The sequence below is a fragment of the Vicia villosa genome, linkage group LG3 (assembly GCF_029867415.1).
Source record: "Vicia villosa cultivar HV-30 ecotype Madison, WI linkage group LG3, Vvil1.0, whole genome shotgun sequence".
NCBI lineage: Eukaryota > Viridiplantae > Streptophyta > Magnoliopsida > Fabales > Fabaceae > Vicia > Vicia villosa.
Genome location: NC_081182.1, coordinates 27,070,296 through 27,087,199, shown reverse-complemented (window position 1 = coordinate 27,087,199; position 16,904 = coordinate 27,070,296). Strand labels below are relative to the sequence as shown.

At 33.0% G+C, this 16,904-nt stretch overlaps 1 protein-coding gene across 4 annotated transcripts; it reads right to left on the bottom strand.

Moving 5' to 3' along the window:
- Window positions 1-307: 307 nt before the first annotated feature.
- LOC131660761 (aminopeptidase M1-like) lies at window positions 308-9,275 on the bottom strand. Of its 4 annotated transcripts, none has more exons than XM_058930072.1 (21): window positions 8,731-9,275; window positions 8,497-8,642; window positions 8,234-8,336; window positions 7,853-8,039; window positions 7,667-7,760; window positions 6,625-6,778; window positions 6,390-6,494; window positions 6,168-6,284; window positions 5,880-5,993; window positions 5,076-5,258; window positions 4,684-4,969; window positions 4,489-4,610; window positions 4,312-4,409; window positions 4,049-4,226; window positions 3,852-3,966; window positions 3,710-3,777; window positions 3,520-3,594; window positions 3,049-3,126; window positions 1,877-2,951; window positions 1,104-1,793; window positions 309-972 (listed from the first exon to the last, which is right to left on the bottom strand). In XM_058930072.1, exons 1-19 carry the CDS (start codon window positions 8,944-8,946, stop codon window positions 2,766-2,768), a joined length of 2,625 nt encoding a protein of 874 aa, XP_058786055.1. In that variant the 5' UTR covers window positions 8,947-9,275; the 3' UTR covers window positions 309-972; window positions 1,104-1,793; window positions 1,877-2,765. The 4 variants fall into 4 exon arrangements, with proteins under 4 accessions (XP_058786057.1, XP_058786055.1, XP_058786056.1 ...); XM_058930071.1 differs by having other exon boundaries at window positions 313-1,183; window positions 1,417-1,793; XM_058930074.1 differs by lacking the exon at window positions 8,731-9,275 and having other exon boundaries at window positions 308-1,183; window positions 1,417-1,793; window positions 8,234-8,373; window positions 8,497-8,594.
- Window positions 9,276-16,904: the final 7,629 nt, after the last annotated feature.

Here is a 16,904-nt window from a genome sequence, read left to right as displayed (position 1 = left end):
ATGAAGTGTTGAATAAAGAGTTGAAAGTGATATGGATTAATATATGTTGAAAACATTCAACATTTTGAATGAGAAAGTGTGAGCTCACATATATTACTTTGCAAAATTTTATTGGTTGTTGTGATTGTTTAAAATGGTGGGATTGGGTCTGTCAAAAAAAAATGGTGGGATTGGGTGTTGAATTTTATTAAACAAAACCATTATAGTGAGTAAAAATTAAATGAATATTGAATTATTATGTGGAAGAAAGAGAAGATGATGTGGAGAATAAAAAGTGAAAAAAGAGATGTTAAATATGCAAACCATTGTACATAGCCTTAGTTACATTATCTCTTTTTTATTTTACCATGTGACAAATGTCATTTTTCAATAAATGGAGTCTATTTTTTTTAATGTTTTCAAGGACATAAAAAGAAAGTGAACAGATTTTCTGCGGATTTTGCTGTTAATATTTATTTTTCTTTCTAGAAAACAGATTTTCTGCGGATTTTGCTGTTAATATTTAAACATCGCGTTGTTTCTGCCAAGAATCGAACTCGGTATTTCCCGAATATCATTCTTTGCAGAGACTCGTTTGCCACTCGAGCCCAAACGCTTGGTTTGACAGTGTAGTTTTCATATGCAGTAATTTCATGTGAATTCTCTTGGATTTAGTAAAGCATTGCTTTTACTAATACTAAACAAGATAAACATATATAAGCACCAAAGTTAAGCAAAAATGCCATTCTCCAATTGACCAAAGTCATGTGCCCTAAATTAACACTGAAATTATGTTGTAGATGAGCTTTGGTACAAATATAATTAACCATATCAAATTATTACAAATAAACAATAAACAGTATAATCTTAAGTGCAAAACAACGAAAGAATAATAAAAATCAAAGAATACATATGCATGATCCAACAAACGATATACTCATAAAGGATTAGTGGACAATTGGCTTTGTTTTTGGTCCCAGAGAGAGTCATTCCCTAGTCCAAATGGTAAACAATAGACTTTAAACTGTTTGGGTATCAAATGTATACTAAAACTGCAGAAACCATTGGTGAAGTATTATAGGCCACACAAAATTTACCCAACCCTGAAATTTTTCAGTCCCTACCTTTATCTCCAAAAGCCTCTCAATTGGTTGTCTGCAAATCGGGCAACTATTTAAACCTTTGCACGTCCGCTACACATGAACTGCAAAAAAGAGTAGAAAACCATCCAAAGAAAGTCGAGGACCAAATATAACCAGTTTCAATTGTTAAATTTGACAATGATCGTGAATTTTCTAAGAACCTAAGATTAAACAGATTTTCAAGAATAATATTTATATTGATGACTACCATCAGTATCATTCAATGACCCTAATCAAATTGATCAAAAAAACTAATCAAAGAAAAAATGCATTAAGAAAGGGATGTTGCATATACCATATGTCAGCAGGGATGAACAACTGCGTCACAAGGCTCTAGCAAGCAGATCACACACTCTTTTCCGTGGTCGTTGTCATCCACGCCACTCTCCACTAAATTTCCAATACCATATATCTCCTGCAGCTCATACCGCATTCCATTCACCAACATGATCTTCTTAACAACTTTTACCAAAAATTCTCCTTTTTCCTACTCGAACACCGCTTGAGTTATCTAAGAGTCGGTGTTACCAAATGCCACAGTTTCATTTGATTCATCATGATTATTAAAGGATGCCGATGTTTTTGACATTATCGGTGTCGAAGTGTCCGTGTCGTGTACTTGTCGGGGTCTGTGCTTCATAGATTTTGGCCAGCATCTCCATGTATCTTACCCTGTGGAACATACTCATTCTCATTCTGATGTGAAAACGGGACTAGGAGCATAACTACAACAATCATAAATAAAAAAAACTCACAGGAGAATACTATTGGACAAAACTGATAGAATAACTTCATGGATCTTGTAGAGTTAATTCAGTTCATCACAGATTCACTTCCGATGGGCGGTGCGGTCTTAAGCAACACCTGAGGTGGCACAAGGAGAAAGCAATTGTGAAGAAGGGGATGCTATTAGCAGCTACATAAACAAACTTTAAAAAAGTTATTAAATCAAAATACAACAAATCACAATCTGAGACGAAGTCCAGCACAGCGAGATACCCTTCCACCAAATTGACCAAGCAACAACATACAGTGAAGAGAACATCAAAACATATTGAAAAAATGAATATTCATTTTGATTGAAACAACAGACCGAATCTAGAGATGGATTTTGGACTTATTTTCCTTTCTGGAAATAAACGGTTGAAACTTAAAAGGGAAAAAGTTCAGCGAAACACTTAGATTTTTATCTCATTTTCATAAGCATGACTTGCAGATCCAAAAGATATGAGTACACACTAGTAGGACCATCCTTGGCTACAATAATGTTGATCTATGGACGTATTTGGTGAATGAGCTATGAATTTGATAGCATATTGTTGGCATAATGATTCTGAAACTTTGACAAAATAGAAAGGCAGAAAATAAATGCAGACTTGAAAGTGAGTGTTGTGAATGTCCTTGTCATTCTCTTTAATTTGAACAGCAACAAGCATTATTGAAATACAAGAAATTGGCCACTTATATAACAAGCCAAATTTGAGCACATGAAGTATTTTAACCATAATTTATAGATCAGCAGGTTTCAGGGCCTTCGAAAGACACAGCATGTCTCAGAAAGTCACATAACGTAGAAAGGAAAGGCAGAAGGCCACAACCATTATTATTATATGAAACTACACTTCAAACAAGGGGAAGTAGGGTCTAGTATTTCCTGTACGCCAACTCCTTTATAACATCAGCAAGACCCTTTTCATTTTGAACACTCTGAACCCAGTTTGCATTTATATTAACTCGCTCGAGGCTCTGCTTTAAAGTTCTAACAATGGTGGGCATAGGATGGCTATCAAAGAATTCTTCTACTTCCTTCGCCTTCTCAAGGGAAGCAAACTGCACCAACAGAAAACAAGAAAAACAATGGAATTAGGGGGTGTCAAGCTTGCTAAGAAACCAATGGAAAAAGAAAATAGATAAAGGCGGGACAAACCGGTGAGACAGTTGCACTGACAAAGCGAGTTATTAAGAATCCAGAACCATAAGTTTTTGAAATGTGTTCCCAATTTTCCTGTATAAAATTAAAGAACAGTAAGACATGAAGATAAAAAGGAAGAACGGTTAACAGATAATAAACATCATAATCTCCATCAGTTTTTTTTCTCCAAAATCTTAGCATGTTCTTTAGGTTTAGAGATAAACTATGACAGATGACAGGAAATCTTGGCAAAGGATTTAAGGAAGTATTTAAACTAGTTCTACGATTAAGTTTTCTCCAAATAGCAACAACGAAACTAAACTTTATCCAATGATCAATTTCCTAAACCTTAAAAGGAATCTAATAGTGATAAAATTATACCAAAATATGTAGTATACTTCATTTCTGTTCAACGTATTCTCATTTCTATTCTTCGTATTTCACACTCCAAATGACAACTGCAGTACTTTTATGTGTTATTTATACCTTAAGCCATGCCCAAACCACATCTCTTCCTTCCCGATTGACACCGAGTCCATGAGGAGCATCTTGAATTTGAACCTTATCCACGCATGACATTATATCAATCTCCAAACTAATAATATGATAATATGCCAAATGTATTATGTAATTATGTATTATGAGTTCAAATAATATCTTAAAGTTAGATACATACCTCCGAAGATAACATAAAGTTAAGAACTTCAAGAATTAGGTCTGGATCAGATGAAGAAGACAGCGAGCCTACAAGCATAGAAAATATTAGTATCTAGACCTAGAAATACCGTGTTATGCCTTCGTTGAAGATATTTCAATACCCAGAATACGCGTTTTCTCCGCACTTAGGACAGTTTCTCTGTATACTTTCAGAAGTGATTCATAACCCGACCGGTTAGATTTGGTTGCCCGTTTCATTACAGCCACATAAACTGCCTGCCGACATTAAAAAAAGTCATCAAATGAAAAATCCATAAGATTTCCCGCGTTCAAAATTTCAAATGATGCTCCAGCGAACCCTTCTTATATCAGGTGGAAGAAGTGGAGTATTTCTGTCTTCTAAGAAAGCCTGGAATCGCTTGCTTGCTTCATCCAGTGTCAGATCATGTCCAAATTTAGCAAGGGAAGTCAAAATTTCTCCTCTCAACAACGCGTTATCATGAGTATCTCCTGGTTTAAGATCCCAACCAAGCCTCCTGCAAAGCAATATAAACAGGAATGTTGTAGCAGAAATACTCAAGTTCCTAAAAAAACCATTAACTGCAATAAAATCCAACTTACTCTGCAGAGTACTGGAGAATATTGATAAGAAACTGTTTGAAATAATCTAGTAAGGCTGGAACTGCATCTGCTGCAATACGTTCAACTTTTTGACTTATCTATAAAACAAAAGAATTGAAATTAGATCCAATAAATAACCTATGTAATTAATGAGTAATAATGGGAAGATAGCATTACAGATAACAGATTAGAGAGCACAGTATAATCATCTTCCTCCCTATAAGCTGCCATCAAGTTAAGCAAGGAGGTCAATGATTCTTTGCGAGCCATACAAAGTGCATATGTATCATCCAAAATTCCTGTCGAAGTAGTAACTCAATATTTTCCTCTTATAGCATTGGAACTAAATTGTCAAGAGATTATCTAATTTACCAAACCGATCTGATGGAGATAATAATTTTCTCTCTATTGCATATCTAAGTTTAGCAGCAAGCAGCTCATCATATTTCACCCTGTAGAAACCAGCCTGCTCCACATTAAGTTTAATCCAAGATTTGTTGTCTTCAGAAATCGGGGAACCGAGTAACTCTTTAACATCACGTGTTTCAGATTTTGTTTGGAAGAGGAAATTTTTGCGGACATCATATGAGCCAAAGCATAGTGTTATTGGAACAATCCATTGGCCTTCCCCTTGAGCACCACTTGACAAGAATTGTGACTGCCAGTAAACATACAAGGCTCCCAAGTTACAATACACATAAAGGGTTTTCTCTCTGAAAAGAATCACGACAAGGAACTAATGAAAAGGTTGGATGCAATGATACCTGATCAAACTCCAAATTCTGATTATTGACTTTAACGGATACAACAGGATATCCTTGTTGCTTAGTCCATGTGGCCATTAACTTATTCACAGGTTCACCAGATCCTTCCTCAAGTGCAGCCCATAGATCCTCAGTTTTAGCATTTGAACAAGCATGCCTTTTTATATATAAAGCCAGTGACCTCTGTTTACATAAAAAGGACATGCATAGAATTTAATCACAAAAAGTGCAATATATAACGTGGCTTGGCCATATTCTAGTTTATACATAATTTAGTACCATACACAAATTCTGTTACATCCGCATATGAATACATAAAAGATGCCCTGCCAACTACACTGTGCAACCTACCTAGTAAACCCACTCCATGCATAGTGAAAAATCAAAATTGAGAGAAAAATCTAAAAACTGGCAACAATATTTTACTTATGCTGTGAATAGTGATACTCCCTAGTTCCTTTCAAAATATCACTTTTTTAGAAAAAAGATTCTTCCTATTTAGTTGTCATTTTCAAAGTTCAATGCAACATTAACTATTATTTTGTCTACAATATCCTTAACTATTTATCATAGACATATAAGCAAAATGAGATAATACATAGTTTAAGGTATTATAAAAAATCCATTAAAAAATTTATTGGTATGTGCAAAAAAACCTTAAAACAACAACTAAAAGGAACAAAGGGAGTATAATTTATCATCCCCATATGAGCAGTTCACTGTGGGCTCTCAATTCTCATTCCATAAAATTTGGCATCGAAAATAAAGTTTTATATGAAAGTGGTAAGAAGGCAAAGTATCAACCTGAAAGCTTTCAGCACCAAGATAGCTTTGCAGCATCCTAATAACAGATGCACCTTTTTTATAGCTTATTGCATCAAATATCTCATCAATCTCGCGAAAATGATTTACCTCCACCTGCAAAATTAGTTTACGAAGATTAAAATAGACAGACAATATATAATCAATGGTATATAACGCATTGCATGCAAAATTAATCTGCGTGAAATCCCAGATAAGATACTGATAAAGTGAGACAAATCACTTAATAGGGGCAGACTGAACCCGTGAAAAACTGAAACTAGAGATTACCTCAATTGGGTGGGATCCGGCAAGCCCGTCCAGTCTAAGACCCGCCTCACTTTCATGGAGAAATTGAGACCATATTTTCCACTCAGGAAACAAGCCATCAGCTGCTAAATAACTCACCTGACCACACCAAAAGAATAAGACGAAAGAGCAGAAGAAAACTGTCAATTAGTTATAGATAAAATACAAAAATTAGAAAGCACCAAAAATGGGTTCAACACTCACCCATGTTGCAAAACCCTCATTCAGCCATAAATGGGTCCACCACTCCATTGTAACAAGATTGCCAAACCATTGATGTGCTAGTTCATGAGCTACAACAACTACAACCTTAAAAGCAACCAAAGAATGTAAGAAATATTTTCTATCATCCGGTTATTAATAACAAAGACTGGTTTAGAATTTGAGATTGGGGAACTTAAGCTACCAAGTCATAAACAATTTTATGAAAGAAAACTACCCACTGTTTGTTAGCAACAGAAGAATGCTGATCATCAAAGAGTAAATCAGTCTCCCGACCTGTAACCAAACCATAATTCTCCATGGCTCCAACAGCAAAATCAGGTATTGCAATCATATCCAATTTTGGCAAGGTGTAAGGAGTGTCGAAGTAACTGTTCAATATCACAGTTAATTGACTAATGAATGATAGATAATACGAGCAGATGAAATGAAGATTAACATATATAACCCACCATTACCCACTTGCAAACCTAATATATGAAGGATAGCATTGTCATATGGAAGTAGAAAGACTTTATAAACAACCACGAAAAGGCTTGACGGATGTATAAAAAAGGTTTACATGATAAGGATTTTTCCCATTAATATTAGGGCTGTTAGTCTTTGGGGGTGGATAGTGGTGCTTTGGAAGCCAATCGTAACAAAAAAGGATGTTGTATGCCATAAACTTGTAATGAAAGGATAGTAACCAAACTGTCCCTGGAAACTGATAGGGACTTGGGTATTATGGGGTGGCCAAGTCCCACGTTGAGTAGTATGAGATGCTTAGTGGAGTATTTAAGTGGCTTGATTGGCTCTTCCCCTTGATAGCTAGATTTTTAGGGAGGGTTCCCCTAATACTTGGATACATATCTTTTGGTATCAGAGCTGATTGTCAGTGGCTTAGAAAGGGCACCTACGGTGGGGCTGACTCGGAAAGGCTAATTAAAATGCAGCAACCGGGACGTGACGTGAGCTCTCAGGGGTAGTGGTATGATGGATACTTGGGTATTATGAGGTACCTAAGTCTCAGACAATTAGTATGGGATGCTTGGTGGAGTATTTAAGTAGCTTGGCATGTCTCATCTGCCTGTTACTAGGTCTTGTTTCAATTTTTCTCTTCTTTTTGGGTTACACTTCTTTTGCAAAGTAGTTGTCACTCGAGACCCCAATTTTCCCGCGACAAGGTGGTGGATTAATGGAATTGAAAATAAATAAAATCCAGAAATTTTTGTGATAGATAAATTCCTGCTAGAAAACCAAAGGATTGTAATGCTTACTCCTTGTATAGTCCCAAAGTTTTCACAGCAACATCAAGTGCAAATTTCCCTTGGTTTGCCTTACCAAATTGACAATACACTCGGACTTTGACCCCTGTAGAGATGTTGAATTCGAGAAGAAAAGGTAAAGTCAGAACTAAAAAATAAGGGCAATAAGTAAAATGTGCATGGCAAACATGACTTTACCATCGGGAGTATGATCTTCCACATAATCAAACAAACCTACGACGACAGCAACTAAATATGTTGACATGATTGGTGATTCTTGATATGAAACAGTTTTGAGATTGTTATCAATTTTTTCTTCAGCAACAGGCATGTTGGAGAGAGCAACAAGGTCGGAAGGCACGTCCAATGTGAGCTTGAAAGTGGCCTGCAATATTAATCACAATGAATAGTTATCCAAACCTCAAGGCATTCATCATCATTAGATACAGTTAGCTAGAATGTTACGGTCTTGCCACCAAAGCCATGAACCTAAAAGAAGCTTATTATTTGAATATTTTCTAGTTGTGTGCTTAACAAAAGGTCAATTAAAAAGGGAAAAGTAGGGGAATAGATATAAACCTTGCAAGCAGGTTCATCCCAACAAGGAAAGCATCTTCTGGCATCAGCTGGTTCAAACTGTGTAACTGCCATATTCCTCTTCTCACCATTATGCTCGTATTTGCTGCATATATAAGCATGTCCAATATGCATTTTGGAAACTTTTTATGAATCAGTGATCAAATGCAATGCCAGCTGAAGCATCAATCCCGAAAATCATTTTGCTTTCAACTTGTTAGTGGAACTTTGAAATCAAGCAATGAAAAGCTAAAAAAAAGAGTTACCTTCTGAAAAAACCTTTCATTCCATCATTCAATATTCCATCAAACTGAATATTCAATAGACCCAATCCAATAGGTATTTCCTCTGGAAACTCCAAGACGAGAATTTCATCATCATCAAACAATTCAACTTTTGAAGGTTTGAAAACCTACAACATAGACATTCATCAATCCTAAATCAGAAAAAAAAAATAATAGTAACAGAAAAACTCAAGAGTTGAGAAATGATAGTAGTACCTTAGAGGAATCGTGGCTGGTGAATGAAACGGTGTCGTTAGCGATAGTGAGTTCAGCGGCATTGAGAACGATGAAATGAGTAGCGGTGATGATGTCGATATCGACGGCGACGGAACCGGAGAAACGGCATTCGATGAGGTCAGGTTTAAGCCTAATGTCGTAACGGTTTGGAACAGCGAACTTGGGAAGACGAGGTTGTCGTTTGAATTGTTCCATGTTTGAACACAGATGAATGAATTTGTTCCATACTTCCGTTTGATAATTGGAATTGAGTCAAACAATTGACTAAAACAATGGCTGTTATATGGCCCCGTCTCAGGGAAGGGATTTTCTCCCATGAAGTGAAAATCTAGTGTAGTCTTAGCCACACAAAATTATTAAAATCAAGAAAGGGGAAAATTTCAAAGGTGGAGGAGATGTACACTTTTCCCTCCCTCCAGTTACTTCTTCCTTCTGATTTCTTCCAGGTTGGATCTTCATTTCTTCCATTAATATGAAGTTTTTTTTTTTTTGAATAAAAAGGTAACTTTTTTTGTTTGAGTTAAAAATGGATCCATACGCTTCCTTGTTGAAACTAGTAAGGACCCGTGCGTTCGCACGGGTCACACGCAAAGTCTATATAAATAATAAATAAATATATAACAATGGATAATAAATATTAGGGGTGGCAAAACGGGCTGTGGCCTGCCGGGTCAGCCCGTCACCCGCCAAAAAATGGCGGGTTGGGTTGGGATTTTAGGCCCGCGGCTCGCCAAAGTTCGCCCCGCAAAAACCCGCCGCCCGCCATACCTGCCGCCCGCCAAAACCCGCCTCTCCTCCAAAATTCACTCTTTTTTTAGTTAATTCTAGTAATTTTAATTCTTGATGGTTTATTTTATACATTTATTTATAAATATATGTAATATTTTTTTAAGTAAATTTGTTAAAAAGTTGCTTTTATAAAAAATTGTTTTAAAAAATAAGGGAAAAGTTTAATTAAAAGGTAAAAAAAACCTATTAATCTATTAAAAAAATATAAATAAAAATAGGCGGGTAAGCCCGCCGCCCGCCAACCCGCCATCTTGGCGGGGCGGGCATGACTTTTATGTCCATTTTACTTGGCGGGCATGCCCGCCCCGCTCATTTTTTGGCGGGCATAAGGCGGGGCGGGCGGCCCATTTTGCCACCCCTAATAAATATATATAAAAGATACACGAATAAAAAACATTTGAAATTATAATAATTATATAAATATTAATTTAATATAGTTAGAAATATATTTTTTAGTATAAAAAATAAATGAAATAATTAAGTAGTCATCTACCTGTGCGTTCACACGCATCATACAATAACGTTACATATCTACCATGAGTAGTCATCTACCCGTGCGAACACACAGATTGCGCAATGTTATAAATAATAAATAAATATAATATATGTGATTATATGTATTTGATTTGGTAACCGGTATTAAATTTTTTTTATCCAAATGTCACTCATACCCCTATTTTATTATAAACATTTAAAATCTCACTTATTTCAAATAAAATTTTTGATATATTTAATAGATTTATTTTTTTTCAAAAATATTAGTTATAGGTTAATATGTACATATAAAAATAAAGGAAATAATTAAGTAGTCATCTATCAATAGTAAATAAATATAATATAATGATGTTTAAAATGTAAATAAAATATATACAGATTAAATAGCTTTGTCCCGTCGAAAAATGTATATTTTAGTAGAAAAATAAAATAAATAATTAAGAAATCATTTACCCGTGCGTTCGCACGGTTCGTACAATGTCGTTATAAATAGTAAATTAATATAGTAAACTGATGGTTAAAAATGTATATAAAATGCAAAAAGAATTAAATTATCATCTATCTGTACGCCACAAATCGCACAATGTCGTTAGAAATAGTAAATAAATATAGTATATTAATTGTTAAGAAATATATATAAAAGATATACACATTAATAAAAAAAATGTTACAAATTAGTAAAGTTATAAAAAATAATAAAATAAATTAGTGAAGTTACAAATTATTTGAATAAATATAATTAAAATTTATTTGAATGAAGCATGATTAATATGTAATAATAATCAATTTAATTTATTTATAAAAAAAAATACTAACCATATTGTTCATAGGAACCAAAATACACAAAATTTTGCAAGGATAACTTACGAAACAAAAAATTAATTATTGAGGCAATTACATGCTTATCTATCTTGCAAAAATTAAATCATCCACTCTTAATACCAATAGAATCAAGCTTAATTTCTTCATCCACTAAATCAACAATCTCACCAGCATCTGAATTTGAATTTAAAACATGCTTTCTCTAACTCTCCAGCTTTCTTATTCCTCATCAGCATCAACATCTTGCTATCTTGCAAGTTTTAATGTTGCTCTAGCAGCAGTTGCAACTAGAGGTGTCAATTTATGGGACCAATTAATTTGAGCCCCAGCCCCATAATAATGGGGCCTAAAAAAAATTTAAAAATAATAGGCCCTTAAACACATAGGGCCCAAACTTAAAAGGCCCCAAAATTTAAAAGAGGGCCATTAGGCCCCAAATCAAATAAAATCTTAATTCAAGTTGAATTCTTGAATCATTGAAAAATTTCAAACACGATTATATTTTAAAGCATCTACTTGTTAAGTTATCATCTACTAGTAATTCATTTCAGTATTTCAAGAATTGTTTATCTTTATTACATAGGGCCATGCGTATATTCTCTTCCATATGTATTTAAATATCTTGAAGATATTTAAATAAATAAATAAGCATATTTGGCAATGCTTTCTTGAATACTACTTAATTAGTTTTCATTTTATATTTTAAAAAAGAATAAATGAATCAATAAATATATTTTGTGTTTAGTTCATTTTACCTTGATTTTCTTTGATTTATTCACATGATGGTGACATTCATTCTTTTTCTGACAAATTCAACGTGAAAGATTTACCTTGATTTTCTTTGATTTATTCACATGATGGTGACATTCATTCTAATATATAAATTTTGTTTATAATAATAACTAAATATTATACAGATCGATAAAAACCGATGATCCATTTCAAATTTTGAAAATTTTTATAAAAAATTAAATTTTTTTAATAAAATAAAAGTAATTTTTTGTTATTAAAAAATTAACTGCTAGTGCTTCAAAATATCAATTGCTTGACCTCAAATTAGACACCAAAAGTTAAATAAAAGCTGACGGTTTATTTCTATTGAAAAAAATTATAAAACTAAATTAAATTTCGGAAAAAATAAAAGTAATTTTTAAATAATAGAAGAACATAAAAAAAATTAAGGCAGCAACATATAAACCATAGTTGTTTCTTTAGTGGGATCGATTTTTTCACGAAGTTATGAAAACAAAATACATAATTTGAATCAGTTTTTAAATTGATTATAATAATTAAGAAAGTGTTTTTGAAATAGTGGGAGTTTTTAATTCATTTAATTAATTTAATTATTTATATTTATTAAAAAAATTGGCGGAAAATTTTGGTGGAAGAACTTCTAAAATTATAATTTAGTATGATATGATGATATGATGATGATGATGATAATCCATATTGAAACTAGAAATGAAATTTTTGAAACAAAATAAGGCCCCTCAATAGGGCCCAAAAATAACATATTAATTAAGGGGCCTAAAATTATGGGGCCTAAAAAATTTCTCATTAATAAAGGGCTTAATAAACTAGGGCTTTAGTGGGGCTAAAAAATTGGGGCTTTGGAAAATTGGGCTTATTTGACAGCTCTAGTTGCAACATAATGCAGCTGACTCAAAAGCTGCTTGTGATGCATGAATTACATCCTTATATTTTTACTACCTTTAAAAGAATCATAAAATCCATCCCCTTTTCCTTAACAAAATTATGGCCATTCATCTCTTCCTTTTTTTTTTCATACTTGTGTGATTTTTCTTTTCCCAATTTGTTACTTGTTCCTACATTGATTACAATTCACGACAACCTCCTTCAATATGTATATATTTACTGTTTAACAAATGAAATGAACAATGAGATTTACATCCAAATATTTTATGCAGTAATTCCTTATTATAATCAGAAGTAAATACATATATGTATGATATAAACATACATGAATCATCAACAAAAAATGTCACAGCAAATTAAGTTTAGAAATTAGAAGAGTGTCTAAATAACTCAATTTTAATATCTTATCAAATTGCAACTTCAGAATAGCCATCTCCAGTAGCACATTTCTTAAAGATACATGTTGTATTATAAGACATTGCAACTTCACCTGCAGCAGACATAATAATCAAACGAATAGAACTGGTTTGATGTGCGCTCATGTACAATATAATCAGTGGTTTACTTTAATGAAAGGCCTTTGAATTCCGTCATTACAGTCCCGTCTCATGCTACGGTCGCATGGATTATTACTTTTCTTTTTCATATTGCAGAAACGACACAAAAATTATTGGCATATGTTCCAGCACTTGCGATAGTCCTATTATGAACTCGGAATTTAGATACAATATCATTCACGTAAACTAACATCGAGAGTATGATTTTCATTCAACTTCCACGAACTCTAAAAAAAGCATCTTTAAACAGCATGATAATGTATTTTCTCTACTAACAACCAACCCACTCTGTTGCATTTAATCACTTTCATTTTTTCATAGACCGGAGAAAAGACAACTGGTTTGCTTATTCATTAAACTGTGATGATGTCAACCACTTACTTTTGCTCCACACAAACTATTTAATAAAAAAAATTGAAAATATATATTGAACCATTTAAGAAGCAAAACAAATGTAACAGTATGTAGACAAACAAATATAAATTTGAAAAAAATAAAGTGAGAATCAAATACAAAACATGTCAATTCACTCCATCATGTTAGGTACCAAATTTTAAGCAAATCCAACATAAAGCTTAATTATAAACACACTTTGGCTTTAGCTTAAGCACTTATACACATACTTGAATATGGTTCCAAACTTGATTGATTCATTAACTATACAATGTTCCTTTGTTTATATAAATATTAAAATTAAAATAAATATACATGCCATCATCCTGACCCCTGTAGACTGTTAGGATGTTGTCGTAAAAACCACAGTTGATTGTTAGAGTGCTACCATCGAACCACCTTCGAAGCTGTCATCCTGCAAAGTGCTTCCACAATCTCGACAGAACTCGGTCCCCATCCAATCATGTAACAACAATAAAAGGAAGAAAACATATCAAGAAGTAAACACAATACAAAATAGAAACACATCAAACATGATGGAATGAGCAACTTTGAGATTAAATACAAATAAATAAGCACATCCGTTGTCTTTAAACCAAATTATCTTTAAGGTTACTTTTTTACTCTATTTGGTTTAAGTCATAACTTATTATATGACATAGCAAGTTGTTGCCAATATAGATATAAATTACAACACATTTTATAATAGAGAGAATAGTGTATGGTGAACATACGGTGTTGAAATTGGTTAGTGTTCACATATTATAACTTCTATTTTTAAGAAGAGATAACTTTATTTTATTGTTATAGAACAATTCTTACTCATTGTCACAATCCTACTAAATAAATAAAAGTGTTCAGTCAGAAGATACCAAATTCAAAATAAAAGTTTACTGATGTATCCAACTATAGAAATCACTATAACGATTTGAGTATTTTGTTATTGAGTAGCAGCAACCTTTATCATGTAATGACATTCTATCGTTAGTTACTGCAACTGCATACCTAATTAGGCAAAAAAATGTCTTTGTACCATAAAATTAAAACCATATCCGATATTAATAATTTACAGAAGCTATAAAATTTGTATATTGTGAGTAGAATTAAAAAGAGGAGTTCATTCCAAGAGCCTGTAATTCCAGGAAGGCACAAATGGCTGTAATCTCGAGATCTTCTAAATACGGCTCAAAGTGTTGAAGTCCATTCAAATAAGCCTCTTCATTCACTGTATATACACTTCATGACAGTATATGAAAATTAGTCTCCCATCAAATTTACATTAAGATTAAAAACATTCAAACATATATTACTTCAACTCAAACTCATTTATAACAAAATGATGTTTATTAAATACACATCAAAAAATCAAAAGTATCAGATGACTTAAATTGACAAAACTTTTGAATGACGGTATCCGTAGATTCAACTACTTTTCTTTCGAATTGGCATTTCAGACATATTGATCTCAAACCCCATAATGGTAATACTTTATCATGTATGGGTGATGAAGGACACAAAAGCATAGTAATTCACATATGTTAGATAATATGGGCTAATGAGGAGTTCAGGTGACACAACTTTGCATTTTGTGACAGAAAGAGCTCACAACATTAATTAAATTTAGGTGAACAAAAAGGTCTGAAGAAAATCCCTCTCTTCAGGCACAATAAATTTGACATTATCTTCAACAATTTACAAAACAAAAACTCTGCAAAATAAATAATCCTTGGATAAACAAACTAATTGGAAGAAAGATACCTTAGATAGGGTTTGTTTGTTGGACAACACGACGAAATACCTTGGATAAGGTTTGTTTGTTGAGGGTTTGTTTATTGGACGACACAATTTGTTTGATTGAGGGCAAGGATGAATACCTTGGATAGGATTTGTATGATTGACGGCATGGCACAATGGTAGATGTATGAATGACGATGAAAAAGAAGATGCAGAAAGCAAATTTAAACTCCAAATACAAATCAAATAGTATGCTCCATATGCATGTGATTATGGAAATTATTCACTATCTTCTTAACAGCAACCAATTTATTCGTCTCCATGTTCAACAACGAACTTCAAAAACAAAAACAAAATAAAAAAAATTAGAATTTCATAAACCTCAACATGATCTCAAATATCTATGAGGATAAAAAAGTTACAGAAAGTTATATATAGGTTAAAGTTTTGTAGAATATATTGAAGGTGCATAGTCGAGAAATTACTCTTAAGGGTTCCCCAATACCACACACGTCTTTTTGATCTTGTCCATCAGCCCCGGGTTCTTGGTATGCTCCTGTGCAGCCTTAGGATTAAGCAAGAACATATTAAGCTTAACTTGAAAATTTAAAATTTAAAACATCTAATGAAAAATTAAGGCTCAGATTTAAAAAAAATCAGCTTGAGCATCTTTGCTTTCTCACTATAGAATCAATTTGATGTCATTCACAAATTAAGAACTATATAGGAGTTTAAACATGATTTAAACTTTAGTTAACGATCCATAACAATATATGATAAATTTAGCTTAAAAAGACCATAAAAATAATGCAGACATATTATCAAACATCTAAAGTGCATTTCATAACAACAAAAAACACCACCACACAAAATTATTGTATTATAAAAATTAAACAGATAAAGACCAAACGAATGAAACAAATTTAATAATTTGTGTGTTTCATAGCTTACCTTTATCGAAGATTGTCGAAGTAATGGTAAATAGAGGACCGTCGAAAAGATACGACGATGGTGAAGAGACGGAGTATAACGAACAGTGAAGTGAAGAATAAATCGAATGTTGAATTAATCGTTGCACGGTTGATTGTCATTGCATAGAACAAAGAAAGGTGAAGGACAGAGAACAATGAAAAAGTCGTTGCAAAGAACAGTGAAAATGGAGAACGAAATAGTCGTGGTAGATAAGAATGAATGATGAAAATTTGAAAGGTCGTGGAAGAAAAATAGAAGAAATAATTAGTAGGAACAATAGTAATGAATCAATAGGTTGAATGAATGGGGACTCCAAAGATTTTTGATGTATTTCCAATGCAACAATTGCATTCAATAGTAATGAATCAATAGGTTGGAATATCAATGGATTACTTGCACAGCCTTCAACAAAAAGAATTGAATTTAGCCGCCTCGTTGAATGTGCAGAGCAGCAAGCATGAGAGTTTTTTCTTTGGAACGTGCATTTTATTGAATTGGGGAGTTGTTGATAGGGTTAATTTTGTATTCATATTCTGATGGGCACGTGAATCTTAATGATGGAACATAAATTTTAATGATTAATTTGAATAAAAATGATTAATATTGACTAAATGAATTTATTAAAATTTAAAAATCTCGTAATGACGTTTTTAACCCTAAAAATTGATTAATCCATGGATTACTTTAGGATTAGTATGTAATTAGATGGGGTTTCAAATTTCTTATTATAGTAGT

Coding starts and splice junctions, on each gene's coding strand:
- LOC131660761 (XM_058930072.1), bottom strand. CDS start 8,946: ATGGAACAATTCAAACGACAACCTCGTCTTCCCAAGTTCGCTGTTCCA. Junction 5,994..6,167: donor CCGGATCCCACCCAATTGAG/GTAATCTCTAGT, acceptor CTAATTTTGCAG/GTGGAGGTAAATCATTTTCG. Junction 4,970..5,075: donor AGAATTTGGAGTTTGATCAG/GTATCATTGCAT, acceptor GTTTACTGGCAG/TCACAATTCTTGTCAAGTGG.